Source organism: Wolffia australiana, chromosome 11 (assembly GCF_029677425.1).
Source record: "Wolffia australiana isolate 7733 chromosome 11, ASM2967742v1".
In the NCBI taxonomy this organism is placed as follows: Eukaryota; Viridiplantae; Streptophyta; class Magnoliopsida; order Alismatales; family Araceae; genus Wolffia; species Wolffia australiana.
This window is the reverse complement of record NC_135845.1, coordinates 367,472-386,997: the sequence shown is the minus strand read 5'-3', so window position 1 is coordinate 386,997 and position 19,526 is coordinate 367,472. Positions and strand designations below refer to the sequence as shown.

The 19,526-nt window shown below is 43.4% G+C and overlaps 1 protein-coding gene across 3 annotated transcripts in view; it reads left to right on the top strand.

The window, feature by feature from the left end:
* Positions 1-16,718, top strand: part of NOF1 (U3 small nucleolar RNA-associated protein) — a 42,139-nt gene extending 25,421 nt beyond the window's left edge. Inside the window, exons 12-25 of one of the 3 annotated variants that reach the window (XM_078582620.1) lie at positions 5,231-5,303; positions 12,935-12,994; positions 13,102-13,140; positions 13,223-13,311; positions 13,468-13,532; positions 14,275-14,321; positions 14,384-14,443; positions 14,722-14,793; positions 14,922-14,951; positions 15,047-15,141; positions 15,272-15,377; positions 15,476-15,538; positions 15,613-15,684; positions 16,329-16,718. In XM_078582620.1, coding sequence (XP_078438746.1) covers positions 5,231-5,303; positions 12,935-12,994; positions 13,102-13,140; positions 13,223-13,311; positions 13,468-13,532; positions 14,275-14,321; positions 14,384-14,443; positions 14,722-14,793; positions 14,922-14,951; positions 15,047-15,141; positions 15,272-15,377; positions 15,476-15,538; positions 15,613-15,684; positions 16,329-16,403 — 946 coding nt within the window. In that variant the 3' untranslated portion in view covers positions 16,404-16,718. Of the gene's footprint in view, positions 1-5,230; positions 5,304-12,934; positions 12,995-13,101; positions 13,141-13,222; positions 13,312-13,467; positions 13,533-14,274; positions 14,322-14,383; positions 14,444-14,721; positions 14,794-14,921; positions 14,952-15,027; positions 15,142-15,271; positions 15,378-15,475; positions 15,539-15,612; positions 15,685-16,328 lie in introns of those variants that run through there. The other 2 variants (XR_013582969.1, XM_078582622.1) reach the window with 2 other exon arrangements.
* Positions 16,719-19,526: the final 2,808 nt, after the last annotated feature.

Below are 19,526 nucleotides of genomic sequence, written 5' to 3'. Positions count from 1 at the left end.
AATGGATGGGACGGGAATACTCCCGAAGATCGTGAAGGATCCCGTAAATCCACTGACCTTCGGATGCCCCATCGGCGAGCGCGCGGAACTCAGCTTCCGCGCTTGAGCGGGATACCTTGTCTTGCTTGCTGCTCTTCCAGCTGACTAGGCTGCCAAAGATGAACGTGCAGTACCCGGTGGTGGATCGGCAATCCACAATCGAGCCGGCGAAATCTGCATCAGTGTACACTTTCACTTTTCTGTCCGAACTCCGAGGGAAGAGCAGTCCCTTCCCGGGCAACCTTTAGGTATGCAAGTACCGGTGGGCGGCCTGGCGATGAACCTCTCGGCGAGTGCATAAACTGACTAAGTAAGTTGACTGCAAAGCTGAGGTCGGGCAGTGTGTGTCAAATAGAGCAATTTCCCCACCAGCTGCTGATACTGATAAGGATTCACCAGTGGAGAGTCCTCCCCTTTGCCCAATTTGACGTTGGGATCAATGGGAGTGCTCACCGGAGCACACTCAGTCATACCAGTCAGGGTGAGCAGGTCAACGGCATACTTCTGCTGCGAGACGAAGATCCCCCGGGGGGAATAAGCCACCTCAAGGCCAAGGAAATATCTGAGGAGGCCGAGAGTCTTAATCTCAAACTCCTTGGCCAGGGCAGCACTGAGACGGACAGCTTCGGCAGCATCGGAACCCGTGAGCAAAATATCATCGACGTACACTGCCAGGATAGATACACCGGTCGGCTGATGACGGAAGAACAATGAGGCATCACCGTTGCTCTGAGTATACCCTTCGGCTTTCAGAACGGAGGAGAAACGGCCGAACCACATCCGAGGTGACTGCTTCAGTCCATAGAGGGACTTCCGCAATCGACAGACGGTGCCGGGAGGACCAAGGGTGTACCCCTCGGGCTGCTTCATATACACCTCCTCCTTCAGATCGCCATGTAGGAAGGCGTTCTTCACATCAAACTGCCGAATCCCCCAATGGAAGTGAGCTGCCAATGCCAAGAGAAGACGAACCGTTTCCATCTTCGCCACCGGGGAAAAGGTCTCGAAATAATCCACTCCATATGATTGGGTGAACCCCCGAGCGACGAGGCGAGACTTGTACCGCTCCAGGGTGCCATCCGCATGATGTTTCTTGGTGTGGATCCACTTGCAATCCACCACCCTCTTGCCAGGAGGAAGGGGGACCACATCCCACGTGTGGTTCTTGAGCAAAGATTGCATCTCCTCGTCCATCGCCGCTTTCCAATGAGGAGAAGCGATAGCATCGGCTACACGGCGAGGAATGGGATCCGACTCGATGCAGTGAGAAACAGCCGGTAGGAGTACTCAGCCGGTCGAATGAGAGAAAATGAGATAGAGGATAGCGGGGTGTGCGAGTGCACTGACGAACCCCCTTCCGAAGGGCGATTGGCCAACCCAGCTGTTCCTCATCATCGATAGAGGGCTGAGCGGAATCGTCCGACGGAGGATGAGCGGAAGCGAGAGGTGGGGGAGACAAAGGTGCGGGAAGGGAAGTGGAGTCACCCGCACAAGGGAGGATAGGATCATCCTCGGATGGGAAGAAAGAAGCCAACTCACCGGGAGGAGAGGAAGAGGACTCACCCGAAGAGGGGAGATCCTGTGAGGACGGAGCTGGAGAATCCTGGCCAGTGAGAATGCCCGGGGGAGGAGGCGGCAAGGGTGCCGGAAGCGAAGGAGGAGTGGACAGCACGTCCAAGGACCCCTCAGGTGTCACCGACGGAGAAGAAAGGACATCAACGGGAAAAGGATCATGGAGAGACGAGGGTGGCGTTGGAGCAGTGGGCTCCACACTCGGAACAGGCCCCAAGTGGGGAGCCGAAGGAGCCTCATCCAACGGGAGGCGGGATGAGGAAGAGTAGTCCCCGAAATAGGGTTCATGCTCGGCAAAGGTGACATTTGCCGAGATGAAGAAACGCCTTGTGGGCGGATGGTAGCACCTGTATCCCTTCTGGAGGGATGGCGACGAAGATGCACCTCAGAGCACGAGCATCAAACCGTCCGTGATGGAGAGGTATCGTGGGCGTGGCGGTGCAGCCGAAGACCGAGGAAGGAGACCCGTCCGCAGAGAAATATCCGAAAAAGTCGCATTCATCCGGTCCAGGGGCAGGAGAACTCCAATGTAGGGAAGGAAGGCGATTGATGAGGTGGGTACTCGTCAAAATCGCCTCACCCCAATACTGCCAAGGCACCTGGTAGTTCACCAACAGCGTCGGGCGGTGGAAGTGACATACCCAATGCGGCGTTCTGCCATACCGTTCTGCTCGGCGTAGCTACACATGAAGTTTCGTGGAGGATTCCACGATCCACAAAAAATGAGGCAAGTGCGGTATTGACGAAGTCGCGGGCATTGTCCTACCGGAACCGCTGGATACCACGACCAAACTGAGTCTGGACCATGGCGCAGAAATGTCGGACAGTGGATGTGACCTCTGACTTCGTGGTCAGCAAATAGACCCACGTATACCGGGTGGCCTCATCCACAAAAATCACGAAGTAGCGGTGCCCCCTCAGACTAGGCTGCGGGGCCGGTCCCCAAACATCACTGTGAACCCGATACAGCGGACTCTTCGTATGCATTTCAGAGGGAGTAAAGGAAGATCGACGATGCTTGGCCAACTGACAGGCTTCGCAAACAACACTCGATAAGTCGAGTCCAGTACATAAAGAAGGGAAAACTCGCTGCATAGTAGAAAAAGGAGGGTGGCCAAGCCGCTGGTGAGCCAACTGGAGACGTCCTCTACACTGCTCGTCGGCTGGTCGAAGTGCCCGGTGCACCAAGAAAGTAGAAGAGCGCCCCCCGTCGTCCAACAGTAGCAGTCCATGTTCCCGCCTAATCGGTGTAGTCCTTCCCACCTTGTCAGACAGAAACATGCCGTCAGGTTGGAGGTGAAAGGAGCACATAAGGGCATCAACAAGCCGTTGTGGGGACATGAGAATGGCCCGCAAATCAGACACATGGAGGACGTTGTTGACCACACGAGGCCATCCACAAAAACTGCCCGATTCCGGCCACCCGAGACGTCCACCGCCCGCCAGAGAACGGTACGTGCGGCTCTCACGACGCCTCTCGTACGATACAACCCGGTCATTGAAGGGGGTCATACGTTCGGTGGCCCCAGAATCAAGAACCCACGTAGTATCAGACACGCGAGGTGAGTGAAGAGCCGTATGCCCACAGTACCACTCAGAGGAAGGAGAGGGCTGAAACGCACCAAACCCGCCCGAAGTAGGGCGTGGACTGGGTCTGGGTCTGAGTCTGAAGGGCAGCCATCTGGGACTCCATTTGGTCACGAGACGAGTGAAGTCAGCCTGGAGTTGATCGATGGTGGAAGCGGAACTGCTCGTGCTGGTGGGCGTGGCGGCAACCAGGGCCTGTCCGTCGGCGACTTCCTTCTTCTTCTGCTTGTGCTGGAACCGGGAACACCATGGAGTTTCCAGCAGCGGTCACGAGTATGCCCCACCTTCTTGCAGTAGGTACAACTGGGGCGAGTCGTGGAGTCGGAAGGTGTCGCCAAGAGGGCCGCCGAGTCAAGGGCCGGCGCCGACGGAGTCCCATGGAGTGCAAAATGACTTTCCTCCTCTAGGAGTTCCGGGAGGAGCTCGTCGATGGTCGGGAAGCCTTCTTTGCGATGTAGGGCGTTGCGCGAATGTCATGATACTCGCGGTTGAGGCCATTGAGGAACCCCATGAGTCGCAAAGAAGAACATCTTTCCAAATTTTGCACGTCACATCGTCAGGCGGTAAGTAGTGATCCACTTCGTCCCACAATTTCTTGTGGGCTAAGGCATAATCGGAGATGCTCATTGTGCCTTGACGAAGGTTGTACGCCTGTCCCACTAACGCAAACAGTCGCCAGTAGTCGTTGTCTCGACCACAGTACGTCTTCGCTTGATCCCAGAACCCCTTCACCGTCGTCGGGTAAGGAAAACGCTGCCGAAAATCATGGGACAGCGTATGCGTGTAGAGCCACCCCAGGACAAACTTCTCTTCCGCATTCCACGTGGCGTAGTGGACATGCGTCGGTTGGAGCGGAGCCTCGGTGCAGTGCTTGAACAGGAAACGTGATTCCAGGGTGGTTTGGACGTAGCGGGTCCATTCCAGTAGATCGGGCCCAAGAAGAGTAGATTCGGGACCGCTGGGAGGGGACTCACAATTTTGTAGGAGAGAGGCTTCTCGAGGAAATCGGCATCTTGAACGGCATGATGTCAAGTTTTGGGTGCGGGACGGCAACCGGTTAGAGGGGCGACCGGCGTCGGAGAGGCAGACGGCCAGAACAGGGCCTGGAGGACGTAATGGGGCCGTCCAGGGGGCGGATGACGGAATGGATGACGAAAACAGTCTCGGGATGACGCACAGATGAAGAGGATGACGGAAAAATCGTCCGGATGACGGTTCGGACGGGTCGGTTGACGGTTCGGACGGTGATCGATCGGATCGGATCGAATGACGGGTCGGACGGGATCGGATGACGGTTCGGACGGGATCGGTTGACGGATCGACTCGGGATGACGCGCCGGGATGACGGTTCGGCGCTTGCTGCGGCTGCTTCGGCTGCGGGCTCCGGAACGGCCGTCAGACGCCGGAAATCGAAGGAGGAAGACGGTATGGAAGATTTTGAGGATGAAAATCGGAAGAGGAACGATTTTAAACCGAAAAAATGACTGGAATGAAGAAGAAATTGCGGAAGCGGAAGGGGAAGTTCCGCAAGAGAATGGAGACGAAGTTCCTTGTGACGAAGATAGTCTGCGCGGGGAATGTTCGTCCGGTAGAGGGATCTCACTCCTTAGAGAGCCATTGGCTCTGATACCATGTTAACCCTAGGAGGGGGAAGTGGATCAAGAGAGATGGAGTGAGAAGGAAAATAGATTAATGTACCAAAGATGTTACAAGAAGAGGGTATATATATATACCCTAAGTGAGAGAAGAGAGATAAAGGGCTAATGGGCTTATAGAACAGGGCCCATTAGCCCGATATAGGAATATATCACTAACATGTACAAAGCTTCACTAAAATCAAACTACTCTCCTCAATAGAAGGAAAAAAATAAACGTTTCGATTTATGAAAATTATGGGACCTTCTCCTGGGTATTTCCACTTGCAACATTTTGTTTATGTGACCCTCGAGGAGCTTAACCTTTCTTCCCTGGGTAATTGTCAATTTTTAAAATCTATCCAGTGATCATGACTAATGCTCTACCCTATCTGCAGGAAAAGCATCAGGTTGTATGGTGATTTCTACTCGTGCGATATAATTGTTGCATCTCCACTAGGACTGAGTAAGGTTAGTTCTAACATGCTTGAGGTTCTCATCCTTTTTTTGTTTTTGGTTGAGAATGTGAAGTTACTAGCGTATGTAATTAGCATCAATTTTGTTTTGTGTAATTTTTTTAGTTATCATTAAATCTAATTTTTTCTTTTGTCATTCTAGTAGATGACATTCGTCACAGGATGCCTAACCATTCCCATGACCTTTTCTCTTTTGCTTCTGATGGTTTGTGATGTTATTTCAATGTTGTAGAACTATGGCACACATTTGTGTTGTTTAATTTTTCTCATAACGAGGATTAACTTATTGTTTTAAGTGTTGAACTTCAGAAGTGAGATAAAGGAGAAATGTAGAAGAAAGCTAGGAGAGAAAGAACAAGGCATAGATCAGGGCAGTGAGAGGAGCCCTACTGCCCTGGGAGCTGAGCTGTCCTTGAAGTTGAAACCAAAAATCAAATTACTAGAGGTTTTCCTACCTTTATACAAGGGTATGTACTTGAGAAAAATTACAATGATAAACCTACTTCTAACAGAAAGTGACAGCTACATTGTTCGGAGTTGCATCTGATCGTCTGAATTGAAAGAATTAGATAAACATCAAGTATATGGTCTATCCTTTTTGTGGTGGATTTCAGTTGGCCTGGAAGACTGATAGATATCTAGTACTATGTGATGTGGCCCCATAAACACATTTTATAACCAATCCAACATCTTATAACCTTCCCATTTGTAATCCCTATGGCCCGTTTTGTAAGGCACATAGGGTCCTTCCTCTTGATGGCTAATAGGGCCTTAACATGTGGCACATAAGCAACCCCCCCTATATAATGTAGGGTTTCTGCTTCATCAAGTTCAATAAAATCTTGTTTCCCATGGAAACCTTTATCACTCTGCTGGTCATTGCTGTTGGCGGCAACTGATGCCTCTCTCTGCGTTGACATTCTCTCCTCCTGACCTGAAAATCTAATATCAAGGATGAATAACATTGATTAGGCGCGAAAAATCCAAGTTGAGTTTCCCTTCCCTCTTCCCATAGGAATAAGGCCCCTATTATTGGTATCAGATCCAGGGTCTTGGCATTTTTCTCATATCTACTGTGTTAGACGATGATGACAAAAATCATTATCGTCACCTAAGAACCATCATCCTCATCGCCTTAGTCAACATTGGCATCATAAGCGATTATGATGATTTTTTCATCATCATCGTTGCAGAAGAATGACGATGACATTTTTCTCATTGTCTCTTGTCATCCGAGTGAGGTTAATTAGTAAAAGGATAGTGATAAGGGGTAATGACAAAACAAAATGGCCATCTCCATTGTCATCTTACCTGCCGAAGAGAGATGATGGCGTTGACAATATCATCATCACCATCGTCATCCTGTTAAGGAAGTGTGATGGAGAGGATGACAACTCCATTTCATCCTTTCATCTATGTTCCCCGTGATGACAAACACTATCAGTGTCTATGCTTGTAATTCTGTTAGCCGATGCCCTATTTCCTATTTCCCTATTTCTCTATTTCGAATTTCCTATTTCTCTCTTTCTATTTCTTACAATTTCCTGTTTCTCTCATTATTGGGCCTGGCCCATTACTAATGTAACTGTTACTGGATCTGTATTTATGCAGATCCTGCAAGTTAATGAGATGAGGCTTTTCGCCTTCCTCTTCTTCCAAACCCTAGCCGCCAGGAGTGAGAGAGGGAGATTACAGGTTCCAGAAGGGATCCTGACATGGTATCAGAGCCCTAATCCGGGGCATTCTGCTGTGTTCTCCAGCTGTGATTTCTGCCTGCCTGGAGCAAGGAGCGCCTGGCCATGGCCAATGTGGATATGACGACAAGGTCTGGAGTAAGCCAAGCTTCATCAGGAAAGATGGTGTCTCTTCAAGACCATGAGAGAGCTCCACAGTTTACTTTTCCCAAAGTTCCTGAGTCGGTGAAGTATGATGGCTTAAACCTACTTCGCTGGAGTCAGTATGTCGAGTTGATTCTTGATGGACTGGGTCTCCTTGACCACCTCACTAGGGTGGCCAGAAGGCCGTGGCGGCAGCCGCTGTTGCGGCCAGGGATGTGGCCGGCAGCGGCCGCCGCGGTTGTGACCGGTGGCTACGGCCGTGGTTTGTGGCCAGGCGGCCGTGACTGTGCCCGTGGCTAATGGGCGGAAGGCTGCGGCGGTTGCGCACTACGGAGAGGGTGGTCACGGCCAGGAAGGATGGCAGAAGTGGTGGTAAGGTTCCACCGAAGACGGCGGCGGCGGCGGTTTTCGGCGAACTCTAGGGTTTTTTTTCTCTCTCTATTTTCAGAGTGGCATTTTCAGAAATGAGATGAAAACTATAAGAAAACTAAAAAATAAGGAAAAATCACATTTTCTTTAATCTCTCTTCTCTCCTCTCTCCCTATGGGCTGGCCCCACCTTTTATAGGGGCAAATATGGGCCTTGCACCTCAGAAATAAAGGGGAGAAGACCCAATTAAAAGTGATTAGGGCCCCCTAATAGGAAGGAGAGACAAATTGACACGCCCACACATGCGCTAACACTCGCGCAGATATGGAGGCCTGTACGTTGGTCTAAACAAATGCAAACAATAAAAAACAAACAGATATGCGGGTAACATACATGGCCTACTAAACAAGGAAAATGCAAGGAAAGATAATGTCAAACCTTTATGGCCCATTGACAAGGCCGGGTACTCTGAATGCTAGGTCTCGCTCCTGACCCCTCGCAGGATGAACTGGTTCGATAGGATCTTCAAAGCTGGATGGTCCCCCATCACACGCCCCCTAGCCATTTTGGCCAGTATACCCATCTGGTGTCGCCGCGCCGAGAGCCCTAGACATGCTGCCTAGATCACATGTACCACCGAATTACTATCTAGCTCCTCGGGTCCCTGCTCCAGCACCAACACTAGAGCCACAAGACCCTTATGAGCCCCAGGACGTCCAACGACATCAACCAGCCCATCGACACTATGACGATGTTGATAAATACAGTAGACGACAAGCTCACTAAGCCATGATTCAGAGGAGCATTTGAATCAAGGTTCCCATCTACAAGGGTACGTGGAATCTGAAGGATTATATGGATTGGGAGTCTGACCTAGAGAGTTACTCGTGCTACTAACTTGGTGCAGGGAGAGCGGTCCGTGGACGAATATTCAACTGAATTAATGGCCCTTTGGCGGGAGATCGACCACTACAGGCCAATTCTGAATTCTGAGTCACCAGAATGGCAGTATGTGATGAAGGATCATCTCTACAAGTTTCTCATGGGCCTCAACATGGAGTATGAGGCATTGAGGAGCCAGATCTTGCACAGAGAGAGAGTTCCAAATCTTGAAGAGGCAATCAGTATCGTTCTAGATGAAGAGATGAGGCTACAGCAGCTGGTGGAGCCTGGAAAGTTAGAGGCTACAGCCTTCTTGACTAAGAAAAAAGATGGAGTTCTTCCACGCCCTAATGTATCAGAGACTAAAAACAGCAACTCCAACCAGCAGGGTAACCAATTCAAAAATCAGCAGGGACGTGTGAAGAAAGGAGATGAGAAGGATTATCTATTCTGCACCTACTGCAAGCGCTGGCGACATACTCAAGACATGTGCTGGAAGCTGCATGGGAAACCAACTCAACAAGGGAAGGCTTATACAACCGCTCATTCACAAACTGAACCCCAAAAATCTTCAGCAGTCGAGTGTGTGAAGCCTACTTCTTCAGGCCAGCTGTGCGAGCTGGAGAAGTTGGAGGAGGATTTTGAAAAACCGAAGAGCATGTTGGGCTCCACGTCACTCGTCCACTCAGGTGAGGCTAAGGCCTACTTTGGTGATGCACATATTTTTTCTAAGTCAAGAAGGACATTATGGGTCATTGACTGTGGGGCAACAGATCATATGGCCCCCGATGTTTCTAAATTTCTTAACTATAGACCTATTGATGGTTAAAGGAGGGTGTTAACAGCTGGAGGAGAAGCATTGCAGGTTACAGGTATTGGTGATCTAGAGGTTCATCCTCTAGGAAGGTTGAGGAATGTATTACATGTTCCACTGCTGAAGGCGCACTTAATTTCACCTCAGCGTTTAGTTAAAGAGCTTCCTTACAGATTTATACTTGACAATGATGAATGTTGTTTCTATGATAAGGTGGTGGGCCAGAAGACTGGACGTGTTAAGGCTAAGGATGGATTGCTGTTTTTTGAAGAAGAAGGAACAACGTGTTCTCCACTCTGCAGTCTGTCCGGAATGGAAGGGAGAGAGCACATGAAGCTGCTTAAATCTTGCTTTATCATTCCTGTTTTGGCCATCCTTCTTTTGGCTTGTTAAAGACCTGGTTTCCTTCTCTATTTAAGGATGTTAAGGTTGAACAATTATCTTGCGATGTCTGTCAACTGGCAAAACATAAAAGAATTTCATTCAATCATATTGGGAGAAGGAGTGGTACCCCACTTTATCGCATTCATAGTGATATATGGGGTCCGAGCCCAACAACAAGTATATCTGGTCACCGGTGGTTTCTTATATTTGTGGACAATGCCACAAGATTTACTCGGGTGTATTTGCTCAAGTCCAAGATGGAAGTTGGTCAGACTGTTAAAGTCTTTATGGAAATGATAAAGAATCAATTTGGGGTCACTGTGAAAAGATTCAGATCTGATAATGCACGCGATTACTTTAACATGTTTTTGTCCCAGTATTTTCAACAGAATGGGATCATTCATGAATCCTCCTGTGTTAACACCCCCCAGCAGAATGGTCTAGCAGAGAGACGTATAGGCCATATTTGTGGGAATGGCAAGAACATTATTGCTTCATAATCATGTTCCCAAGAGTCTGTGGGGAGAATCTGTTCTCACCTCAGTCCACCTGATAAACCAGACCCCTTCAAAAGGGCTTCTTTATCGAAGTCCACTGGAACTTCTTTCAGGGATGTTCAAGCAGGTTGATCTGAAGACGGGACTCAAGCCCAGAGTCTTTGGGTCGGTGGCATCTGTTCATGTCCACAATCAAGGGCGAGGAAAATTTGACCCAAGGGCCATTAAATGAGCTATGGTTGGCTACTCATTCTCTCAGAAGGGGTACAAATGTTTTCATCCCACAACTGGTAAATTCTTTATTTCAGCGGAGATGCAGTCATATTTCCACAAGAGCAAACCGAAGCCATCAGGAAGTGACAGTACATGGTTAGAATGGATGCCCTCAAGTGTTGAAGCAGAGAGCCCCCAGTCAGGAACAAGTACATCTGAGAAACCAAGCTCGTCAGAAACCAAAGCTGATATTGGCCAGATTGAACCTGTTGAGATTATATCAGTGGACGATGGCGTCAGAAAAGTTGAAGAAGGTAACTATAATCCACAACCTGAGCCTGAGAAATCAAGTGACCAAACAACTCCAGCAGATCAATATTATTGGCCTATAGCCTTTCGAAAGGGTGTAAGAAGCTGTACCAAGAAGACTATTTACCCAATGTCCAATTACTTGGCCTATAACAGATTGTCACCTCAGTACCAGACTTTCCTGAGTAACCTGGTGGATGTGGTGATCCCACGATCTGTAGAGGAGGCCTTGTCTATGCCAGAATAGAAAGCAGCAATGGACCTCGAAATGCAGGCCTTGGGAGACAACCACACATGGGATCTAGTACATTTACCTGCGGGAAAGAAAGTTGTGGGATGCAAATGGGTGTATTCACCAAAATACAACTCTGATGGAACATTGGAGAGGTATAAGGCTCGGCTGGTGGCAAAAGGCTTTACTCAGTCATATGGGATAGACTATTTTGATACATTTGCACCAGTGGCAAAATTGAATACAGTCAGGATACTTATTGCACTGGCAGCTCCTTTCAGCTGGGGAATATTTCAGTATGATGTGAAGAATGCATTCCTGCATGGTGAACTTGATGAAGAGGTGTATATGTCCCCTCCACCTGGATATAATCTGTCTACTGATGGACAAATGGTGTGTAAACTGAAGAAGGCTCTATATGGACTAAAACAGTCACCTCGAGCTTGGTTTGGGAAGTTTACAAGGTTGATATCATAGTCACTGGCAGTGACATAGAAGAGACTAGAAGACTGGGTCGATGTCTATCTCAGGAATTTGCAATTAAATCACTTGGGACCCTACGTTATTTCCTGGGAATAGAAGTGGCTCACTCCAAGGAAGGTATCTGCCTTTCACAACACAAGTACATACTCGACTTGTTGAAGGAAACAGGCAAGACTGCCTGCAAACCAGCAACTAATCCCATTGACCCCAATGTGAAACTTGGAAAAGGAGAGGACAGTGCACCCGTTAATCGAGAAGCTTATCAAAGACTTATTGGGAAGATGATTTATCTCAATCACACATGCCCGGATATTGCCTTTGCTGTGGGAGTATTGAGTCAGCATATGAATGATCCAAGAGAGATTCACCTGCAGGCAACTCATCGAGTCTTGGCATACCTGAAGAGGACAGTCGGGCAAGGACTTCTATTCCAACGGACTGGTAATATATCAGTAAATATCTATACAGATGCAGATTTTGCAGGGTCAGTGATTGGGGGAAGTTTGGTAACATGGAGGAGTGAGAAACAACAGGTTGTTGCGAGATCGAGCGCAGAGTCAGAACTCCGAGCACTTGCCCAGGGCATATGTGAAGGACTGTGGATTAAGTGCATCTTGACAGAGCTACGAATAAAGGAAGAAGACCCAATTAAAGTGTATTGTGATAATAAGTCAGCAATTGCCATTGTTAACAACCCTGTTCAACATGAGAAGACCAAACATATTGAGATTGATTGACATTTTATAAAGGAGAAGATTGAAGCTGGTATTGTTACTATTGACTATGTTGGATCTGCTGATCAAGTAGCAGACATCTTTACTAAGGGACTACCTGGCCCGGGAGTACACAGGCTAGCCACCAAGCTGGGCATGACTAACATACATACCCAACTTGCGGGGGGGGGGGGGGGGGTTAGCCGATGCCCTATTTCCCTATTTCTCTATTTCGAATTACCTATTTCTCTCTTTCTATTTCTTACAATTTCCTGTTTCTCTCATTATTGAGCCTGGCCCATTACGAATGTAACTGTTACTGGATCTGTATTTATACAGATCCTGCAAGTTAATGAGATGAGGCTTTTCGTCTTCCTCTTCTTCCAAACCCTAGCCGCCAGGAGTGAGAGAGGGAGATTGCAGGTTCCAGAAGGGATCCTGACAAATTCATCTGAAGTTATTCATCTCATAGAAGAATGGCTTTAAAGAAAGGCATGACGTATAGGATGGATGAAAAGGAGCAGCAGTTACCAGCATCAAGACACAATGAGATCAAGTAACCAGCATCACGACACGATAAGATCAAGTACCCTATAATTGTGGAGGTCCATTTCAAATCTACTATATTCCTATAATTTTACTTTCATACATTTATATGTGCTACTACATCCACAGAACGAAGAGTATTGTTTTCTGGGGCTGTAAATCGGGTAACAGTTTTTATTACTCATGTAGGCAAAGCTTTGGCTTTGAAATAATTTTTCTGAATTCTAGGTTTATTGTCGAATGTTGTGACTTTTCAAGTATTACTTTTCAGCTTAATGCTCACTAAACTATCGCCTTTCTCTGCTTTTCCGTGAACAATAATAGTCAAATATGTTCGTCTTTTCAGAAAATTGCAGAAACAACTAGTGATAAAGAGAAGGACGTCGACTATCTATCTTCAATAGAGGTATGACTCTCTATTGTAGGCGACTAGTTTCACTCGTAGTTTTACAATAAACAAGACTGATTGCTTAGAAATCTACTTCATGCTTATGAATTTGATTGATAATGCAGATATTGATAATCGATCATGCTGATGTGATTTCCATGCAGGTTAGTCATAACCTTTTGTTTAGCCAGTTCGCATTTACCGCATGATTGGGATTTCTTGAGTGCGTTTGATTATGACGTGCAGAATTGGGACCATTTGATGACTGTAGTCGAGCAGCTCAATCATTTACCGTCTAAACAACATAGGACAGACGTCATGCGTGTGAGAAATTGGTATGTTGATTTCTTCAAAACAGAAATCTTAGACATAATGTCTGATGATTCTTTTTTTATTTTTTCTCTGTTGTTTCATTGGTACCATTGGCTAGTACCCTACCTACTTTGTCCACGTGCAAATGATTAAGAAGGATTATCTTTTTATTCAATTAGGTATACAGAAGGGCAGGCGCGTTTTTATCGGCAAACTATACTGTTGAGCTACTTTCTTAACCCTGGTAAGCTGATCTTGACATTCTTTAATGTTTCTCGTAGTTTCTGGGTGAGAGATTAAAATAATTATTTTATGTGATAGATATCGTTTGGCACCCTTGTAGTGATTCTATCTATTTGAATAGAAGAATTTGAACGCATGGCCATAACCTTTTAATATCATTTTTCTCCTTTGTTACCTTCCTTTTGTTGTACACGGCATATATACTCTATAAATTTGCCTCCAGGCATCGCCTCCCTTTTCTCCCATGACTATAGCCATGATCAGGCAAAAGACAAACTTGATTTCAAAACAAAGGGTGCCTCGATTTTATGTAGTTAGATGGGCCATGGGATTATGAGCCCATTAGTTAGACGAATTCCCATAAGGCCTTATAACGACCCTGTGAATTGTTATAAGCCTTATAAAATTAAAATAAGGGACGGGCCAGGCTGACAATAATTGATACGAAGACTTTCTATTCTAATGACAACAGTTTCAACTTTCTATTCCTATTCTAAATATCGTCCCAGTAATTTATTAACTTGAATATTTCTTGAACAATACCATTCAATAGGGCATTGAAATGAAATACTTTGCAAAATATTTGATTGTTCTAAGCTTATGCCATTACATAATTCATCTGTTTACATGCCTAGAGTTGCCTCATTCTTTTCTTGGGGATGAATGTATGGATAATGAATTTTGATTTTTGAAGTGACTCAATGTTTTATGATAACTAATGTTGTTATATCATCTATTCACAGATATGAATTCGCTGTTTAATCATCATTGCTTAAATTATGCGGGCAAGGTATTATTTCCCCTGCATATAGTTCTTTGTCACGTGCGGCTTAGTTGACATCGTTTTCTCAGGTCAAGACGGTGTGTCATCAGAAGGGAGTGCTTTCAAAAATACCGCTTCCAATCAAACAGGTATAAAGACCCTTCCTTCTTCAGTTTGAACTAGAACCAGAATAGTTGTACTTACCGCTTTGCTGCATTTAATAAAATAATAACCGAAATGTTATTTCGACATGCCTCTTGGATCATATTCTACCTTCTTTGCTCAAGATAGTGTAAACTATTTCTTTAGCCTTATTCTTTTTGTTTTTCTGCCATTATTTACTTCCCTGACCTCATTTTATTTTAGGTCCTTTTTTTGTATATCTATGGCTTTCACATTTCTTTGGCCCTGTTGTATCAAATTCTAGGTGTGTGAGCGTTTCAATGCAAGTTCTATTGAAGGGATTGATGATGCACGATTTGATTATTTTGTAAAGAAGGTCCGTAAAAATCTCTTTGTTCCTTTCCCTACTTTCTCTCGATATCACTTCTGCTGTGACGGTGTTAAATAAGTTAAACTTTGAGTTATGTCATGCATTAAAATCGCGCTGTTCCTTTCTTCTTGCAGGTGTACCCAAAGATAAAGGATTCAATTCAGGTTTTTTTACCCTTTGATTAAAGATCGACACATTGTTTAAGAGTTCCTTATCCACGTTCTTTTTACCTAACTATAGAAAAAAATGCTCCACCCAGGGTGGCATTATGCTCTTCATAAGTTCTTATCTGGACTTTGTGAGGGTGCGGAACTTTCTGAAATCCCAGAATGCATCTTTCTGTTTACTTGGGGAGTAAGTCTGACACCTTTTAAAAAATTTGGATACTTTGTAGCATTAGCCAAGAGCTTCTTGAAGTGGAACTTTTTTTTGTTTTGCTCATCTCTGAATTCTGTTTGCCCAACTTTCGGTCTATGAATTTTAGGTATACAAAGCAGAGCGATATATCACGTGCAAGAGTGTGGTTCTTCCAAGGGACTCGCAAAATCATGCTCTACACTGAGCGAGCGCATTTCTATCACAGATACAAGGTTCGTATTTTCTCAAATTTCAGAATTTTTATTCGGAATTATGGCAGGCTTATTATTTATAACTCTGGAATCGTGGTTTTGTAACTCTGGCTATATAGATTCGTGGGATCGAGCATTTATACATGTATTCTCTGCCTGAGAGGAAAGACTTCTACCCTGAGGTATACTCTCCTCTCTCTCTCTATCTATGTGTACACTGTTTTTAATGCATATCTCGCTGTCTTGTGTGACCCAGATGTTGAACATGCTCGGAGAGGCCAAGAGTGCAGCATGCACTGTTCTATTCTCACGCTTTGATTTTCTGAGGGTAAGTGTTGAGCTCCTTAGTAGGTAGGAATTGAGAGAGACAGATGGAACGGAAATGAGAGAGGGGAGAGAGATAGAAAGAGAGCTAGAGCTAGGGAGAGAAGAGAGCTGGGAGGCAGGATGAACCACTCTGTCACATGAGTCGAGCAGTTTATGAAAAATAAACCTAACTCAATCATATTTAAGGTTCTGATATAGTCTATGATTGGGGATTTCCGTGAAACCGAATCAGATGAGAGAGGTAGCGATGAAGATATTATGGAGCCCAAATTAGCATCTTTATACAAAGGCATACAGCCCAGGTTGGATACTGTGAGCCATAAAGAGGATCTCCTGATAACTTAATTCCCTTTTCCTTGTATTCTAAGTCGTGACCTTATATAGGCATCCAAGACTCAATGTCCAACATGCTTTGTAATAAGCTCACTTAAGTTCTTACAAGATTCCTTACCCTTTTTATAGGGATATGATCCTTCATGTGAAAGTATAGGAAAGGCCTTGCTTTTAACAGTAAGCGAGCACTTTGAACATCCATATTTACATTAAAAAAGAATGAACACAAAAAGAAAGTTCATATAATTTAAGCCTGATACAAAATTGAGGAGAAAATCGAGTAGTTTTTGGCTGATATATCTGTTTTTTCAGCTGGAGCGTATAGTCGGTACAGCAGCTGCGAAGAGGATGGTGTCATCCGACAAGTCTATGTTTGTGTTCTCGTGAACCTCATTAGCTGGCCAATGAAGACAGTCCACTCTGTCGGAGAGAGATGGAGGGATTATTGAGGTAGTTTTTTCTCTCATGCTTTACCAAATTTTAAGTATATGCAGGCATGAGACTGTAGTGAGAAGTGGTTCGTTCAACTTCTTGAGAAGTTCAAATAATTAAGTGTAAGAGTAGTACGATTATCCAATATACATTCCTCCTGGTCCTATGATCATGTCTGACTCGTCAAGTCCGCCACTGTCAAACTTTGTAAATTGCAGAGTTGTAATGCTGTGCCTAAATATAGCATAACGTGGGAAAACTTGTGACTTATTATTCAGTGTGTTACAGCAATATGGTATTTATTTGTGCTAGCCCCGACGTTGTGATTGAATCAGTTAGCTTTGCTTATACGATATCATAATATGGCTAAATAACTCATTTTATTTCAGCTTTTATCGCAGCATTAGAAGGCTAGTGAACTGTTTGCTTCGATACAGATGTAACATTGTATTTTTTTTTTTAGTTTTGAAGCATAGAAAAGTGAATATCTCATTGTGTTGATCGAGAGATTCAGCCTGATGTTTTGCCTCATAGAATTGTTTGGATGCTAAAGTGAGACGCCATACATTTGGGTTTCAATAGATTTATCATTTGTTTTTAACTACGTGATAAGATTAAATCATGTTACCATCCAAATATTACGTATACGTGCACTGCCAGTTTTAAAGATTTTATGTGACTTGCAACATTTCACATTTTATGGATAGAAGATGCATATAATGTCTTTGAAGAACGTGTAGTTGTGTATTTGGTAGAAAGAAAGAAAGAACCAATTCAACTTCCGGTTCTTTTCATTAAGCCGTACAGACATGTTTCTGCAGATATTGGTCCAAAACACAAATACTAAAAACTCACTACCACCTAATCATGCACCAGGCATGTTATCTATGGAGTTTGCCCAAATCCAGATTAGCCAGATAGTCTAAATCATGTTAACCTCTTATAATATCCAATTTATCATTTCATTTGAAAAATATCGACTTCACTTTATTCAAGAACCCGTAGCTTTCTGGAAGTTTAAAAGTCATACCGATTCAATCAGCAAAATATTTTCTGACCATATATGCGTTTAAAGAAATAGGTAACACCTAAACTAATATATTTCTAATCTTATTTTATTTAAATAAATTATAATCTCTAACTGTGTAATGAACATAACAGTGGGAGAAACTGGAAGCAAAATTTTCATATTTATACGAGTAAAAGTGATTTTCATTTTCAAAAACACCTCTTGATCTGTCCTAATTACTTTCATGCCACAAAGTGCTTTCCTTAGGTTAAGTTAGTTTTATATCTCATTTATTTATATTGGTCTGTGTTGAAATCACTTCATTTTTCTTGAACAATGAAACTTGGAACAATGATTGGCAGACAAACGAAATGATGACTGGGCATATGATGAGATATCACAATGTCATCCATCCCACCTCATATGTCCATCACGTCTTTCATCATTTTATCATCATCTTTATATGGTGGACAACAATGAGATATCATAAAACTAGGACATATGTATTAAAAACATGTTATAAGGTCTTCTATTTGTCTTAGAATTTTAACTTTTATAATATATTTTAATTATAATATTAACTTTTATAATTTAAACTCTTATGAAAAATTTTAATATTTTTATTTTTCGATTTTTCTAAATTTTTGTCATTTTTTCGTTTTTTTTTGTTAATTTTCATATTTTTATTTATTTACAAATTTACCTCTTAAAATTCATCTATGTTTAAAATCATTGTCCTATGGCCTGGTTTGTTCTCATAAACCTGTACTTTACACCCTATGATATGAGGGGGTTCTCATAAACCTGTTATCATTCTTTTTGTCCCTATATTAGAATAAAGTGAGATATCATAAAACTAAGGTCTTCTAGAGATACAGACTAAAAAATGGTAGTCAGAGATAAGTAAAGAGAGAGAGGGATGAATACGAGCATATATATATATACACACGCTCTTCTTCCCCACACCAAGTAAAAGTGTTATTGATACAGTGTATTTTGAAACTAATAAAGAAAACTATTCCAAAAAAATTATCCCACTCCATTCTTATGCAGTTTGAGATTCCTTAGAATTTACTCTGAATTTTATATTTTATTAAAAAGATAAAATCAAGGAAAAATATAATAGTTTGCTTTTCCATTTACTGATTTTATTTTGTTTTCACACATATCCGAAACACACATCAGTGACTTTTTCCTAGTGTTGAATATTGATTTCCATTTTCAGGTTATTTCTATCTTTGTATTTTTCGTAAGCTGTTCAGTCCATGATCTAAAAATTGACTAATAGTTTCTTCTTTATGAAAACACCTTATGATGGCAACAGATACATCAAATCACAAATTCTCTTTATAATATTTTTAGTGTGAGTGATTATGCGACAAAATTCATCAGCTAATTATGCCTATTTTCTATCAAATAAAATCATTTACATATTTTTAAAATTTTTTAATTTTCATAAAATTAAAAAATCTCAAAAGTATACATGGACTATAACTGATTTCAATTTAATCCATTATTTTTCCAACAAAATTCTTACTAATTTTACTCAAAATCAATCACTCTGTGGTTGTTGACTTTGTGGTTTGCTGATAAAATTAGTTGATACTTATACACACATTCAATTCATACCTCGTGCAGGCCATGAACGTTACCAAAAGAACTCATATCTTCATAGTTCATGTAGATTCTAGGGACTGAATAAATAAACCATATAATGTTGGATATATAACTTGTCTTTTTTTTTGAGATAGTTCAAAATCTGTTAAAAACGTTTTAATATTTTCTTTGGACTTGTAATTGAACCCTTACTGAAAAAATTAATCAATATTTTAGATTTGCATTCAATGGTTTAATGTTCATTATTCAGATTAAATACCTATTTTTTTTATAAATTCATGGATAATTAAAACTTAACAGAAGAGGAACAATGTGAACCACTGATACCTCCTACAGATGTAACCGACAGAACAATGTACATATTCTTTTAAATGAGTCTTGGTAAAGTGGTTGTGAAGATATGTGGAAGCAGTAATTTTTTACATAAATTTATATCAAAATGTGTGCAGGAT